General features: G+C 36.8%; 2 protein-coding genes across 5 annotated transcripts in view; one reads left to right on the top strand and one right to left on the bottom strand.

Annotated features, from left to right (window-relative positions):
- kuz (zinc-dependent metalloprotease kuz) overlaps nt 1-16,408 on the top strand; it is a 98,015-nt gene that overhangs the window by 41,106 nt on the left and 40,501 nt on the right. The window lies entirely within an intron of this gene.
- On the bottom strand, nt 9,403-11,124 carry LOC108058221 (putative inorganic phosphate cotransporter). The gene has a single exon (XM_017142823.3). The coding sequence runs from the start codon at nt 11,023-11,025 to the stop codon at nt 9,577-9,579; it is 1,449 nt and encodes a 482-aa protein (XP_016998312.2). The 5' UTR covers nt 11,026-11,124; the 3' UTR covers nt 9,403-9,576.

The raw sequence follows: 16,408 nt of genomic DNA, 5'->3' as shown, positions 1-16,408 counted from the left end.
CAGTGAATATTTTTTAGTTTTAAGAGGTGGGCAAACGTTTGTTTTTATAAAAATGTATTTTTAAAGGGTGGGCAGTGAATATTTTTTAGTTTTAAGAGGTGGGCAAACGTTTGTTTTTATATAAAATTAGTTTTAAGGGGTGGGCAGTGAATATTTTTTAGTTTTAAGAGGTGGGCAAACGATAATTTTTATAAAAATGTATTTTTAAAGGGTGGGCAGTCAATATTTTTTAGTTTTGAGAGGTGGGCAAACGTTTTTTTTCCAAAAATATTCAGTTTTAAAGGGTGGGCAAACGATTTTTTTCTTAAGGAAAAACTTATAATTAAGATAACTTTTGAAGTATACATTTTTTCAAAATTCTAAAAGGTGGGCAAACGTGGGCAAACGATTCTCTTACGATTAAAAAAAAAAAAATCGAATTCCAAAAATTTGTGACTTTCGAAAATTTTCGAAAATTTTCGAAATTTTATATCTCGAAAACTGGACGTGGGCAAAAAAAACTAATTGGTGGGCAAACATGGGCAAAAGATGGGCAAACGATTCCGCTATTCAAATTTCAAAAATTTCATTTTTGTCAACCCAGCTTCTTTGAGCTGCATAAAGTTTCTCAAGTGGTGAAGGCAATTTTGTACTTGACATGATGTGGCTCCGGCTCTTTACTCTTGGTCTTCCAGCCAAGTGGATGGGTGTGGATGTGGTTCTCGGTTTTCGGTGCTAGTTGTGTGGGGGCGGGTGTTCTGCTGTGCTTGCTAAGGTTAAAGCGGTGAAATCGTTAGTTAAATGAAGCCTAGTTTAGGTAAGTTTTTGGTATGCAAATAAATCTGGGTAATTAGAAAGTTCCTGGCTATTTTTTTCCACTTCTATAGCAGTTAAGGGCTTCATATGAATGGCTACAGTTGTAATTATTATGCACAAATGTATGTCAGTATAAAATGTTAAGTGTAAAATCTTTTAAAAAAATTGTAATTACTCTTTGACGATTTACTTTTATTTGATTTCAATTAAATCAAAATCCACAAAAAACTGTTTAATATGTGTAAAAACACCAGTTCAATTCACATAAAGCAAACATTTATAATTACTTTGGAGAGTCATTCACAAAAGGTGCTGGCTGTCGAAGTTTTATAATTGAAAATACTTGCCATGACTTTTTGAACGGGGAGACCGCCAGACCAGACCGTCTCCACACATAACCAACATTTCCACGTCATATTGCACTTAGTCAACTTCAGGTCACCCTGTTCCTTTTAACTTTTCTCAATTAAAAAAGTTTTCCCGTTCGAGTTCCATTTCCAGTTTACTCAGTTAACACCACCCGCGTGTTGTAAGTGAAACGCGTCCGATTTATGCGAATATTATTAACATATTAGTAACTCATCTGCAGAAGTTTTGGGGCATCGAACGAAACTATTGTTAACTTTTAGGCTTGCGCCTGCTTGGGGAGTTTGGCAAATGAATGGTGTCGAAAAGTTCTTTGCATTTCACAACATATTGTCGAAAACAGCGCGCTGCCACCTTACAAAATCACAAAACAATTTGCATATATATTTTTCTAAATATTTGTATGAAGTGGAAACTTTGTCCTTGCCCAGGACGAAACGAATGACGAAGATGAAGCGAATGGCTGCTGGGCAGAAGATACTATGGCTAGACGAAACTTTTATCAAAACTAATAACCTTTGAAATATCATAAAGCTGCCAGCATTTGAACCATCAACTTTTATAATAACAAATGGCGAAGAAAGAGTGAAAAATATGCTTAATGAGCCAGAAGTTCGTTTTGCTGTCTGAGTTAAACTGAGCGACAAGTTGGAATATAGATAGTCAGTGGCAACTTGTTCGTTGAAATAAACATAATGAAATATTGACAGAGATGAGTTGGGGTTGAACCAGCATGTTTTTCTCTATGTCGAAACTTTACCATTCATGACAAGGGAAGACAAGTTGTAACTTCAAAAAGTTTGAAATGAAGAGTTGGACATTGAGAAATTTTAGTTAAGAGGGAAAATAAGGCAACATGTTTGTATATTTCTTTAATTAATATAATTTCAGCATTAAAAATAATTTACAAAGTCCTTTTTGATTCTATTTTACAAAAAAAAAAAAAGTTTTTTCACTATCCAGTTTTTAATTACCCAAGTTCCCCCTTCAAGTTTCACAAACTTTTTCAACAACCTGATTAGCTTTCATCTAATTAATTAATCTTGATGGTTTTAAGTCAAGGCAAGAAAAGTCTACGATCTAGACGCTCGAGGGCTGAATAAATAGTAACTAAATCAGTAGGATTATTTTTAGAACTACACAGAAAAAACTTATTTCATATCAATAAAAAGCCGAAATGAAATATGTCAAATTTATGTTTAAAACATATCATATATCATATTGCAGTATATTTTTTAATCAAAAAATGTAAAACAAGATAAATATATTTTTCATTCATACCAAAACGAAATTAATCGATATCAATTTGATATTTTCTTACATTTTTTTCTGTGTAAAAGGATATAGTTTTCCCATTTAGAATGACATTCTTAAACTGCCGTCACTGATGGACTACAAATGAAATAAAATTTTCAAGAAATGTCACGTCTCTGCTGGCCAAGTGCTTAAACAGACCTCGGCGCTGCTTTTGTTTGCCTGCGACTGTGTGTAATTTATTAGATTTTGGCAAATATTTTGCCAGAAGCGCATTTCACTGTCAGAAGTTGTGGCGTCATCGCCAGACAGTCGGAGGAGGATATTCGCGATATTTTTCCCCATTCTCCTCCGGCGGTCATACTGCTTATGATGTAATGTTTTTATAAGCTCAGGCCATATCTCTCGCAGGAGTCGCTTGTTTGAGGAGAGAAGTTGCTTTTCTAGACAGTTTTCCCTTTTGGAGTGAAGCCTTGAACGCTTTTCCTTCCTTTGTTTTCCTTGTTTGAGCAAGCAACTCGACTCCGTCTCACTTTTTATTCCACCAGCTCCTTGTGCTTTTCTCGTTTTCCGCTTTTTCCGTTTTCCCGTTTGGTTGCAGCTGACAGCTGCCTGCCAATAGTTGATTTTCCCAATATACGTTTTCCACTTGATTTTCCCCATGGCTGCATTCGGTTTCCAATGCGAAATTCACTGGTCAAGTGACGGGCTTCTATTTGCTTGACTTTCTTGAATTAAATCAAATTTTTATGTGGGGATTTAGAGCAAGTAAAGTAAATTATATCGATGAAATATTGATGGATATTTTACAATAATTTAAATATTATTTTCTATTCTTAGGGCAGTAAAGTAAATTATGTGGATCAAGTATTGATTTATTTTACACATTAATTAAAAGCTAATCCTTAAACATTAATTTAAATAATATGGGATTTTCTTAGAGTTATTAGAATATTGATGAATTTTCCCAAAATAATTTAAATATTTTTTCTTTTACCAAACTGTGTTTTAATGATTCTCCGTTGAAATGTACTTTATTACTCAACTCCCAATGGCTAATTCAAATAGAGGTATAAATCTTTAGCCTGAGTTTCCCCCTAAGGGGGAAGTATTCCCTATATTTGCCCATACGATCCAATGCCAGATACTTTTTGTTTTTTCTTGCCGGGGTGTAAATATTGATTTCGCGCAAAGCACGTGCGCCACTTGAGCGCTTAGATTTTCGCAGAGGACCCAATAGGCCGAAGGATGAAGTGATGGTGGGTTAAGCGACTCGTATGCCCTTTTTTCTTATTTTTTGTATATATATGTATACATTAAAGTATACATAGCGTTTCTGTTTGTGTAGAGCTTGGCACACGTCCTTGTGCTAGTTTCCAAGTTGCCCGCTGCCTGCTGCCTTTTTCGCTGATGTCTGGCTTTTTGGCTGCCTTGGAAATTGAAAGTCTTTCCTTCGACTTCGCCCTCTGTTCTGAAAACATTTAACGTAATGCCAGGACACGTGCTCCTGCCATCAATTGAGCTTCTGTTGCCATTTATTTACCTAACTGTTTGCTGCTATGTGTTAAGTGCTAATTGGGTTACTTGTATTTTATCACCCTGCCGCACTGTCCCTCCCTAAATGGCCACATGTACACTTTGCTCACTCGTCTGTTGGCTGATTAATTTTTAAAATTACTTGATGGCTAATGCCGCTAATTATTTCAAAGTGTGTTCTAGTGCTCTAGAGCTTGCTAAGCTGCTAGAGAAAAGAATAGAAAAATCCTCAAGCCTCTGGCTGGGCATCCTTTCAACTTTGGAGTGGCTAATTAAAGTTTTAAGTTTTTTTGGCTGGGACATCTAAAGAGGAGAAAAGATATTTTTTGGCAGCTCTGGCCCCAGATGTTTGGCCGCTGAAGTATAAAACTTTTTCAATTTATTTTAGGTAAACATATTTCGCTAAGATCAGGCTAATTAGGTTTCTGTGGCAAGGCGGAGAATCTATGAAATCTAAGTTTCTCGAGGAAAAAAATGAAGTTGTTTAAAATGTGAAATATTATTTAAAGCGGAAAACATTGTCAGAATGTCTGATTTAGCATAATCATAACTGTCAAAACGCCTCTTATGCAAATGCCAACTGAAAATTGTCTTCCGAAGGCACTCGCACAATTTGTGAAAATTAATGGACAACTCAACATTTTAGCATAAATATAACGATAAACACATCAACGCCCAGATAACAATTTTGAGTATCATTAAGGACGAATCCGAACCCCTTTAGGGCTAGACGATATGCCTGGGAAAATGCCAGACGCCAACACAAATAGACATAAATTTAAATGGCTAAGGGCCTCCGTTTGCAATCTCCATGCTTCCACAATACCGCAATCCTCCATCCCCCCAAGTCTGTCAAAACAAATGTTTGCCGGGAGGAGAAGAGTAGAGCTGGGAATGCAGGGCAACTGCAATATTGCAAGTTGCAGCTGCTGGTCGGATGGCTGCAACTTGCAACTTGCAACCACCAACTGTGACTGTCCTTTGGTGGTTATTTTGATGCGCTTGTGCCCGCTGCTGTGGCTGCGATGCCACATAATCAGGACAAGTATCCTGGGTGTGCGACATTCTGCCAGGTTGCTTCTGCATTATAATTATTATTTTCCATGCACTTCTATGCACTGAAACAATGGGATTGCCTCGAAAAATGTTTATTCGATGACTTTAAAATTGTTTTATTTCTTTATTTGGTTTCTGGTATAACTATAGTTGTTTAACAAGTTTTTTTTAGCTTTTACCAAAACCAAGCAGTGTTTGTTCGAAATTTGCATTATACTTAAGTCACGCAAGAGCTTCAATAAATCGTATGGTAGTGCAATTAAGAACAAGGCTGTATAAAAAATTATTTAATAACTCCTTTAATTTGTGGATAGAACGAAATATTTTTATGGTTTGAATATTATTATTATCGTTATTTATTTTATATTTCTTATATTATTACTTAATTGGTGGTAAGGTACTATTAACTTTTAATAATACTATTAAATATTTCAGAGGTACATGTATTACTAAACAGAAAAAATTTCACCTAAGATCAGATTGATATGGGCAGGTCAATTTAATATTTTTTAAGGATAAAGTTTGTTATATCATTGTGATATGAATAAAGATTATCTTTAAAAAAATTTTAAATAGTATTTTTATATGATATAATATCAAGTTGATATTTTGGCATCATAATTGAAATAAGGTACAAATGACCCTATTTAATATCTAAAGTCGGATTTTACTGAAAGTAAAATAGTTTATAAATTATAATACATAATATTTATTTAATAGATTAAAATATTTCTCTGTCTGCAAAGGGAGTTACCTTTGTGGGAGCTCTTTAGCCGGCTTTATTCATCTGGCCTGGCTTCAATGTGCAGGTGACATTACTGCGGAAGAAGAATGAGGCAGCACAGCAGCAACAAACTTAGCCTTGAGCAAAAGTTGAGCTCTGGCCCCGTGATGATGATTTATGCACGTGTTTAGTGTGAAAAATTTACATTAAATGCATACATGGTAGCGAAAGTGTTGCCGAGAGAATCCTTTTGCACACTTCTGTGCCCATTTGAGGATATATGTATGTGGGTTGTTAGGAGGAGGAGGAGGGGGCAGGGCTTGTGGCTTGTGGTCGGCACAGGAAGTGAAAGTGTGTGCGAGGGGTGACTCTTGGTTCCGTATTGGGGTCACTGGTCATTATCAAGATGTAGCTAAAGAAATTCCGTAAACTGGAGCTGCGACGAGTCCAAGTCCCCCGGCTCCCTAGTGCTGCCGTCTTGGCTCATTTGATATGCAGGGCAGATAAAGGCCAACGCGCATTCAGCCCTCATCTCCCAATGTTTGCCCGAAAGAAAGAGGAGCGAGCCAACAATGAGGCGATAGTTTAATGGCAGAGCAAACTGTTGAGCAAGCACATCTTCTTTGCCAAGCCATCGAACGAGGGGAGTTCCTTGAGTAGGAAACCAGTAAAGAGTTTAAACTTTTTAAATTTATTTATTTATTATTGCTTTGATTTTAGTTTTACAATATAAATTGGAGTATAAACTCGAAAGCATGGTTGTGTAATAATAAATTTTTAGCTCAAAGTCATTTCATTACAACTAAATTCATTCTCTTCTTCTTAGACCTTGCAAATTAACTACATACAGTTAAGTGCAATTGGTTTATTTTGAATATATTAAAAATGCATTTAGCTCATATCAAAATAGATCGGGTTAAAAAAAAAAGTTATTTTAGTTAAATTGATTTAGGCCTGGCTTAGGATAGGTTTAGGCCAATAAACGATAAATAATATTTAAAGCGTCTAAGGTTGAAAATTGACTATTTTCACTGATGAGCTTGCATTTCATCCCCAAATTGACTTTTCTTGCTCTTTGAAAGATTTTTATTTTTTCTCTTTTTTGTTTTTTACCTACGGCAAAGGAGCTTGCCGGATTTCCTACTGTAGAGAACCATTTGAAAGGAGGCGCAATAATTCTTTTCTCAGCTGGCGGCTTTATCCTTTCACACATTTCACGCCCAAAACGCGGTGGGAATGGCAGGCCACGCCCACAGTCTGACGAAACGCCTTTCAATTTCAGCCGTACATTTTTGCATTGCATACTTTTGAACGTTGTGTGCCAGGAAAAGCCTGCAATTGTTTGCACTTTTCCCCACTGGGTTCCTGCGGCATCCCGTCTGCAATTTACGCGTCCCTGTTTGAGCCTTTTGTTAACAGAAGAACAAGAAAAAACTCAGGGAAAATGGAAAATGAAAAGAAATTGCTTCAAAACTCACCTTTGGGGCCATCGCCACCTTTCTGAACGGTAGATTTTCACTTTTCTTTCTCCGCATATCATGTATGCACATATTTTAGTCTTTTGGTGTTGGCCTTAAAACAAATTGCATAGACATTTGTTATTTCGTCTAAGACGGCTTTCAGCTTGTTCTATTGGTATTTATTTCCCTGCCCTTATATACATGTTAATATATGTACCCATCATTGCATATACGTATGTACTTTTCGTCCGATACATTCCTACATTTGCGAAAAAAAAGAAATAGCAAAAGGAAATTGCATTTTTATAACCATACTACGTTTCCTTTCGGATTTCTTAAGTCCCTTTTATACCTGTTGTTTATTTATTACCTTTTTCTCTCCGACTGACTGAGTTTGTATGTCTTGAATGTGCGATTTTCTTCGTTTCGCTTTTTTGGCTTTGTCTCTTGCATCTTCAGGCTTTTATTTTTTGTCCGTTTTTTTTTTGGGCTCAAACTTTCTTCTAACGATTTTCCCGCCCCATGTGGGCCCACGTGCAAAGGTGTCTTCACTGGTAAAGGTAAAATTTATAATGTGAATTCTGGTATTTAAAGACAAATTTTATGGCTTTTTAGTTGACAGTCGAGAGCCGACAGCATAATTCAGGTGCCCACAGAAGTAGGCAATGCTATTTTTATGGCACTTGATGTCGTTTCCCCAGGTCTCATATTTTCCCAAATAACGATTATAAATATTTTTCCCAAGACTAGCAATATAATAACGGAAAAGCACTTTAACTAATTACAATTTGTTTTCTTTATTTTCAGGTAATTTCACTGACGTTAATCATGGGTAAAAGAAAGTTTTCCAGTGGTGAAATCGTAAACTTGGTTCTTTATAATATTTTGTAAAATTTTATTCTGGAACAATGAACGTAATCATTTGTCAAAGTATTTTTGAAACAATGATAACTTAACTAAGTTTTTTTAAGTAGGTTTTTTATAATTCTTAATAAATTAACCAGAAGTAGTGCGGGAAAATTATCGATATTTTCACAATATCGTTTCGATGTTTTTAAAGAAAAAAAAAGATTAAATATCGATATGTCGATATTTTTTCAAGTTTCGAGTTTTTCAAGAAAGTTTTTCCTTCAGCCAAGTCGGTTGAAACAGTTTAAAGTCTAGAATGGCTGAACAAACTAGTTTGGTTTAGTTGAGCAAAAGTAAATAAGCCAAACTGTCATGGCTGGTTGACCGATGACCGAAAGCCATTCATTTTAAGAGACATCATAATCAAGTCCGCCGGGAAGGTCGGGCAAAGTGCAACTGGAAACGCTATCTATCATGTTGCATGCTGCGTGTACAAAACGGAAATTATTTATTAATTGCTCACACCACCGCATACCGGGTGGCCACAGAAGAAGAAGCGAAATCTGCGCACAATTAAATCGATATAAAGAGTGGCACAGCAAACATCATGGCCGGCTGACCAAGCCCACAAAATATTTCATGCGTTGTCGAACGAAATGAATGCATAAATAATTGATTTAATTTTCGTGTTGACTACAAATGAAGCGCTTAAACGAATGGATGAAGGCAGTGGAGTGCGGTTCATTGGCCAGAACAGGAGCATGGCTCATAATATATGCAAATTTCGCATTATCAACGCGTAACAAACAAATAAATGCATTCTAAAAACCGAAAATAAAAGCAGTGTAAATAAAAGGGCATCAACATTGAATATGAAAACTTGGGATACTGATTAAAACATGGCTTACTAAAACGCATTATTTATAGGACTTAAAAAAATATAACCATAGAGTATTATCATGTTGAAAGTTAATCTTCGTTATCATTCGACGTATTATTTAATTTCTTTTAGTGTAATAAATATGACAAATAGACTCAGCTGCAACTGAATTGTACTGGGAAAAGGCATTTACCAAATTTTTGACACTTTTCGTTTTTATAAAATATGCAACTTATTGTGTGGTTTCTGTGTCTATAGAAACATTTGCTCTAATGTAAACATAAATTATACATTTTTGTTTGAAATGTTTTTTATTGCTGTCTCTGTTGCTTTTTTTCTATTCTCTATGTCACTGCTGTCATTTTATTAAAATTATTTATTCATGAGTGTGTAAAACCCAAAAAGTTTTTTTTTTGGAAAGGGACAGCTTAAATTAAAGCATCAATATGTATCTGGTTTTTAAAGCTAAAACTAAACTTAGATGGTTTTAAAGTAGTTCGCTTTAATTCGGAAATAAAAGCAAAGCTCAGGATAAATTTAAAATTTAAAAAACTGTTATATAAATTAATACAAAGTGAAAACGCCAACTTTGTTAATCATCGAAGCCAAATAAGAAATTTCCAAGGAACGGAAATCGAATTTCACAAAACTCCAGATTATGTAGCCTCCTTCTTCTTATTCGAGTTGGTGCCGTCATTGAAGGGTTGTATGTCGCCCGAGGCCCAAATGCAGTAGACAATCGCCGTGACGACGAGCACGGCAAAGGCCACCCAAAAGACAATTCGCCACTCCAACAGGGTTGCATTCGGTGTCATAACGCCCACCAGGTAGGGCGATATAACGCCCGTGATCGCACCAATGCCATTGGTGATGGCCATCAAAGTTCCGGCATAATTGGGGCTCATGTCCAGCGGCGTTAGCTTCATGCCGGCATAGTAGGTGCCCATGAGACCCATGCAAATGGTAAATAGGGCGACGACCAGGGCGCGATTGCAGCCGGCATAGGAGGCGCCGACCATGAAAACAGCGGGTCCAAAGGCGGCCAATCCCGTCATCAGTTTCCGCGTGTTCGTAGTGTTCATGCAGTTACGTTTAATCATCTGATCGGCCACACAGCCGCTGGCCAGCGACATGACCCACATGGTGACATAGGGCAACGAGGAGTACAGTCCATTCGACTTGATCGAGAAACGCAGCACATCGGCCATATACTTGGGCAGGTAGGAGACCATGATGTAGAATCCCCAATCGTGACCGATCTGAGCGCTAATCAGTGCATACATGGGCACGTTCGTGAAGATGGCCTTGAAGGGCGTCTTCGGTTTGTTCTTATCCCGTGGCGGAATCTCCTGGGCCAAGAACTCGCGCTCCCTTGGCTTGATAAATGGATGCGAGTAGGGACTACTGAAGCACAGCAACGTGAATATTATAAACCAAGCGATGGCGATTATGGCAAAGACGTAGAACACCCACGGCCAGTCCATCGAGTCGAGTATTAAGCCGGAAAGCAAATTGCCAGCGATGCTACCGACCTGACCACCGCCCAGGACCAAAGCTCCCAACATACCGCGTTCATTTGCCGGAACCCAGGCGGCCAACAAGACACTCAGCGCGGGAAAGGTGGTGCCTTCGCCCAGTCCCATGAGAACTCGAAGGACGATCAATGCATCGGCACCGCCATAGACAATACATACCGGTGTGATGAGAGTAAATATAGCCGTTGCAAGGATTCCCAGGCTCAAGGTCCACTTGCCGCCAAATTTATCGGCCAATATGCCGCCCGGCAAATGGGTTACAATGTAGCCAATGTAGAACGAGGCCAGAATCAGTCCCTGTTTCTCCTCGGACCACTCATAGCTGCCGCCTTCGCGAGCCACTGGACCCGCGCTATCTTCGTCCGGCTCACAAATGGATTCGCCCTTTGCCTTGGCCGTGTAGTTTTGCCTAACCACCAGCACTGTAATGGCCTGCGAGAGACAAACCCTCATGGTGTACGCGTTGAAGATGGCAAAGAAGCCCATGATGGCCAGGATCCAACGTTGAGGCAATACAAAGAATTTCGACATCTTTAAGCCCCACGCGGGCTGCTGCGGCGTATCGGCCATTGTTGTATACCAAAATTTGTACAGTGCACTTCTTGCTTAAAATTTATTTAATAACTTATCTAAAATTTAGTTCTTAACCCATTGAAATTTATAAGTGAGTGCCTACTCTATTTGATGGCAAGTCAAAAGCCATCCCTGCAAGCATGCATGATTGAAAAATTACTTGAGTGTTTTCAAAACTTGGTTAATCACCAATACCTAAGGATTTTTATTATATTTCGTTATGACCATGGGACTGTCTTATTATTTTAATATAATATAAAATATTATTTAATATAAAATATAAAATTAATGTATAACAATTGCAAATGCACATTTTTATAAGTTAACATTTTTTAAATCGGTCTATTCATTAAAGAGTTATAAAAACATACTTGTTTGTTATAATAATGCCACCGTTTAAAAAGTATAATATAAAATATCGAAATAGGTTAATACATAGAAAAAAATTTGACTAAGGATCAGAATGATAGGTGCAGGTCAAATTATTATTTCCATAAATTTTAAATTAGTCATATCAGCTTTTAATTGATATGAAATACGGTAGAATTTACCCCTTTATGATCTAACATTTTTTGTGTAATAATTTTAAATACATATTTTCATAAATAACTAAAAATACTCTTGTTTACAGAGTTATTATATTTTTGTTTTCACTTTTTCGGCAGTTCTACGAAAGCACTTAGCTCAGCATATCAACCATATGTGTAAAAATTATGTGCCCCCGAAATAACCCACTTCCTGTTCTCATATGCTAGCTGTGGATTCTTTTTTTTTTTTTGTATTTTGTTTACCCGACTACTTGGCGATACAGAGCCAGTCCCAAGATGTCCCTAACAATTACATTTCTCTCACAATTTATGTATGTTTTGCAACCTTTTCTTCTTCTTTGCCTGCGTCGTCGTCATCTATTGTTTTGAATAAGACTGAGTTGAGTCACATATGTGTGTGGCGGTTGGATGGCAGGATGGCAGGATGGCAGGATGGGAGTTTGTGTGGGTTTCGACAACCGCAGGCGCAGGTCCTTGCGGTGGCCTAACCGAAGAAGGGCTTCCATTTTCATCATCATAAAGTCTGTTGAAAGGAAATCGATATGGGCAACTTAATCATGAAATGAAGTCGCCGTCAAGTTGTCTTTCATTTTCAATTCCATTCTCAGCACCTCGTACTTGCCTCTTTCCCCACCCCCCGTCTATAGGTTCCCTATCCAACTTGCAAAACCCGCCGGGGCTTTTTGTTTACCTATAGAGTGCGAAGGGCCAAAAACTTTTCCCTAGGTTTAGTTGAGTTCAGTTCAGTTCGGTTTGGATCGGCGTGGTTCATTTTGCTTCGCCTCGGTTTTGGCTTGACTGGAATTGTTTTGTTTGTTTGTTTTCATGTCTAAGTTAGCTTACTTTTGTGAAAAACTTTTTCCCTGCTATCCGCTATGGCTTATGCTTTCAATCACCGTTTCGTTTCGTTCCACTGAAACTCTGCGCCCCTGTTGCTAACATTTTGTGTTCATTTCCGTTTCGACTTCCTTTGCAGCTTCGTCAGGTCCGTCCTATCCGTTCTAGCCCAGAAATGCAGGTCAGGTCAGTTCGGTGCAGTATTATATTAATTTTTCTGGTTTTCCCCCTTGGTTTTGGGGTCAAAATCCTGTTCAGTGGCCCACAGGAAATGGCAAAGAGCTTGAACGTAGTTAATCAGATATTGTAAATTTAAAAAGTTGCTTTAAAAATATTTCCTAATTTTGCAACCAGGATTAATTAATATTTGCTTTGTATTCCAATGACCAATGGGATTTGGAATTGATTTCCATTGATTTTATATCGAAATGCAAAAGCTAAAAAGATAGGTACTTTTAAAACGGCTAAATTCGTAGTGAGTTTGTTTTTAAGTAATCCTAAAAATCAGAAAATAAAACTGAGCTCAAAAGTGACTGTGTGGGAAGGTTAAGTTAAAATGTCAATAGGATTGTCGGCATTGTCATTCCTGAATTTTGTACCGTATATCGCCAACCATGCACTGACCCACTTTGGGTGGGTAAGCCCTAGCGAAAAAAAATTCTTCAATTATTCGCCAACACCCGCTTACCACCCACTGACCGCCCAGTGACTGACGTTCAGCAAGGTCCGCGATAAAAAAATTGTATGACAGCAAAGGGCCATGCCAGGAGAAATATTTTATGAGGTGGCGTACATTTTTCATGTTATTTAAAGTTCATTAAAAAATACGTCAGGAAATGGAGAAAATGATGAAAATAAAGTGTACAGGACATTTTTTATTATTTGTCGACTAGAAAAGACATTTTATTTTAATATTTTTTATTTATTCTATTAAGTTGTGGCAAAATATTTAAATAAACTATACAAATAATATACAAATTTTCAATTAAATAATATTATTTTGAGTTTCATCTAATGTGATCCCTGCCGTGAATGTTTTGTATTTTTTTAGAGTTTGTATTTCTACGTGCTGTACATTGTTCAGTACAAAGTCAAAATGAAAGTCGACTTGGCTTAAAATATGTATTCGTTCCTCTTTTTTTAGTCAATGTTTGACAACTTTACGGTTCACCATATTTTGTGAATAAATGAAACTTTTTCTTTATGTTTATTATGTGAATGTATATATCCATCCATTTGCCTCGCTCGACAGTATTTTAAACTTTATTCATGCCTCTTTCCATGTCACTGCTCAGTCAGTATACTGTTGTTTGTTTCCGAGAGAGAACAAAATACGGAGAAATGGTATAAGTTATTATTTTTTTATTTTTGCTCTTTTCTTGTTGCTGGCTGCTTTTGCTGCTGAGTGAATGTTTCCATACATTCGTTATTTTGCTCTTGTTTTCTCATATTTTAACAACCAGCATATTTTTGCCAGTTCAATCGTAGGAGGAGGAGGAACCATCATGTTTCCACTCGTCCTTGGCCTGTGGAAATTCTTCAGTTTTGTGATTGAAAGGCATTTTGGTTGGCTTAGTTTGGGTTGTTCGGGTTGTTGTTGGCATGGCTGCGGGGCTTGTAATGCGTATGCTCAACAATTCCGTTGCATGTCACATTGTTGCCCGATATGCCTGCAACATAGTTGAGCAAAGCTTTTTGTTCCCTTCCACTCTACTGCTGATAAGTGTTGCAACGTGCAACTATTAAATAGTTTCCCAGCTGCCATTTTCAAGTTTCTTGGCCCACGGCCCATTCTTGAGGAACTTCTTGTGCTGTGCTACTTGGATGGCAACTTAAGGATGAACAAATTTCTGACTAAAGTTTTAATCGAGGTCAATTTTTTTTAAAGTAATATTACATTAAACTATTTTTTAAGAATTTATTAGGATATTCATTCAGTATATTTATTAGTATAGAATATTATATCTATTTTGTAAGTTGACTAATACTTCTAATTTAATAAATTAAGGCAGAAACGATATATTTTCATGCAATTTTAAATTTCTTAACTATATCCTTGTCTAAACTTTGGAAGGAAAATCAAAAGACCTTAATTAAATTGTTGAATTGAACCGATTAGTTTTAAAAGTCATTGTTTGTAGGAGATGCAGCGTGTGCTTACTAATTGAGAAATTTAATAGGCATTCCGGATATTATTCAATTGATTTTGGTTTCGTAGTAGATTGATTCAATAGCTTAATTATTATTTACAAATACAATGAAATAGCTTGAACTTCGTTTGCTACTCACCTGTCTGTCATCTCGTCGTCATCGCTCCAGTCTGGCATTTTACTGAAATTAACAAACATCCATAATTGTTTTCATATTTGAGTTTGTTTGCCTACGTCTCAAGTAGTGGCTGCACTCAATGGATTTAGTGGATAACTGAAATGGTTTTGGTTGCCGTGATTGTGAGAGCTTCTCTATTGCGGTTTTGGAGCTCATTAAAATTTTGGTTTTGCTGAATGTCTGGTTTTGAATATTGTGTGGTATATGTATTCATCTCACTCTAAAGAGCGCTGCTCTATAGGATGTTTAAACCATGTGTGCAACAACTCTTGTAACAGCTAACGAATTGGTAATCAATAAATATATTTTTGGCTAGAAGCTATAATTTAAATTTTATGGAGCATTAATATTAAATAAATGCTTGAACTGCTTTTATTTCCAAACCCGAAAATAACCCAATCGATAATTTAATTAAGTGAACTACAAAAAGGCTACAGATGCGACAGCATTCTCCGTAAATTGTGAACTGGTGAAGCAATTAGTGAAAAAGTTACGTTTCAGAGGTGGGGACTTCACTTTGGTTGTCCCAGTGGTCACATCCGCTAAAGTCCGGTAGGTAGGACCTTTTATTCGTAGCTCCGTAGCCCATCCAAATTACTGACACATCAGTTGGTATTGTCTTTTGCCTTTGTCTACGGAAATAGCGCATCGGGAAAATCAAACTAATCAGTTGAATGATTGGCGTCGACAGCCGACGATGAACAATGGCCACGTCCGACATCCTCTCGATATCCTGCGAATGAATGTTGTCTCTCGTTTCAGGAAACTTTTTCACCTTTTTCGCATTTAACGAGATTTTCTCCTCCCTTTCCATCCTGTCTGTCGTATGGAAATTGTTCGATCGAGGGCATGGCATAGCTAAAATTACTTTATAGCTTGCTTTATTTAGTTTATATCGCGCAGGGCTTTCTTTTTTCTCAGCTTTTACCCCCTTTTTCACTGGCATTTTTTAATTTGCCTTAATTTGAACCCGCCTGGACATCAATTATATAGCTATCTTGGCTGGACTGGCTTTGGCCTCCTTTAACCAAAGTGGATTAGCTTTGTGCTCGGAGTGGCGGAGCGCTACTTCAAGTTAATTTGTTATGCAAAAATTACCCTAGTGCTTTGGCCTATTAATGGTAGCTTTTGTGGCTATACTTTTAAGGGAGAAATCGCCTTAGGTGAAATGCGGGTCTGGATTCCAGATTATGGTTTCACCTTGTTGTTGTATACAGTTTCTTTAGGGTAAACTTCTTAATTGAATGTATTTGTTAGTGGATTATAGGTATAATCCGTGTAAAAAACAAATTAAGTACGCTGAAATCTATTCTTAATTTACTTTATTGTAATTTAATTTTAGAACAAAAAAAACATACTTAAATTAAATAAAAAAAAATATATTAATATAAAACATATTTTAGTTATAATTTATTTTAATCAAGGTGGAAAATATTTGATACAACGTTAGTATTATTTTTTAGAAAATATTTTACAAAAAGATTAAAATTCAAAGTTTTACATTTTTAAAATAAACTTTACCTGTTCAATTAAAAAATATTTAAAAACCGCAATGGATAAAAAACATAGGGGCTGTCCATATATTACGTAATCATCTAGGGGGGAGGGGGGTCCACCAAATGATTACTCTAGTGCAAATTATTTTTTTTTTGTATGAAGAATTGATT

This window comes from Drosophila takahashii, chromosome 2L (genome assembly GCF_030179915.1).
Source record: "Drosophila takahashii strain IR98-3 E-12201 chromosome 2L, DtakHiC1v2, whole genome shotgun sequence".
Classification (NCBI taxonomy): Eukaryota; Metazoa; Arthropoda; class Insecta; order Diptera; family Drosophilidae; genus Drosophila; species Drosophila takahashii.
This window is presented reverse-complemented; position numbering and strand designations above follow the sequence as displayed.

Coding starts and splice junctions, on each gene's coding strand:
- LOC108058221 (XM_017142823.3), bottom strand. CDS start 11,025: ATGGCCGATACGCCGCAGCAGCCCGCGTGGGGCTTAAAGATGTCGAAA.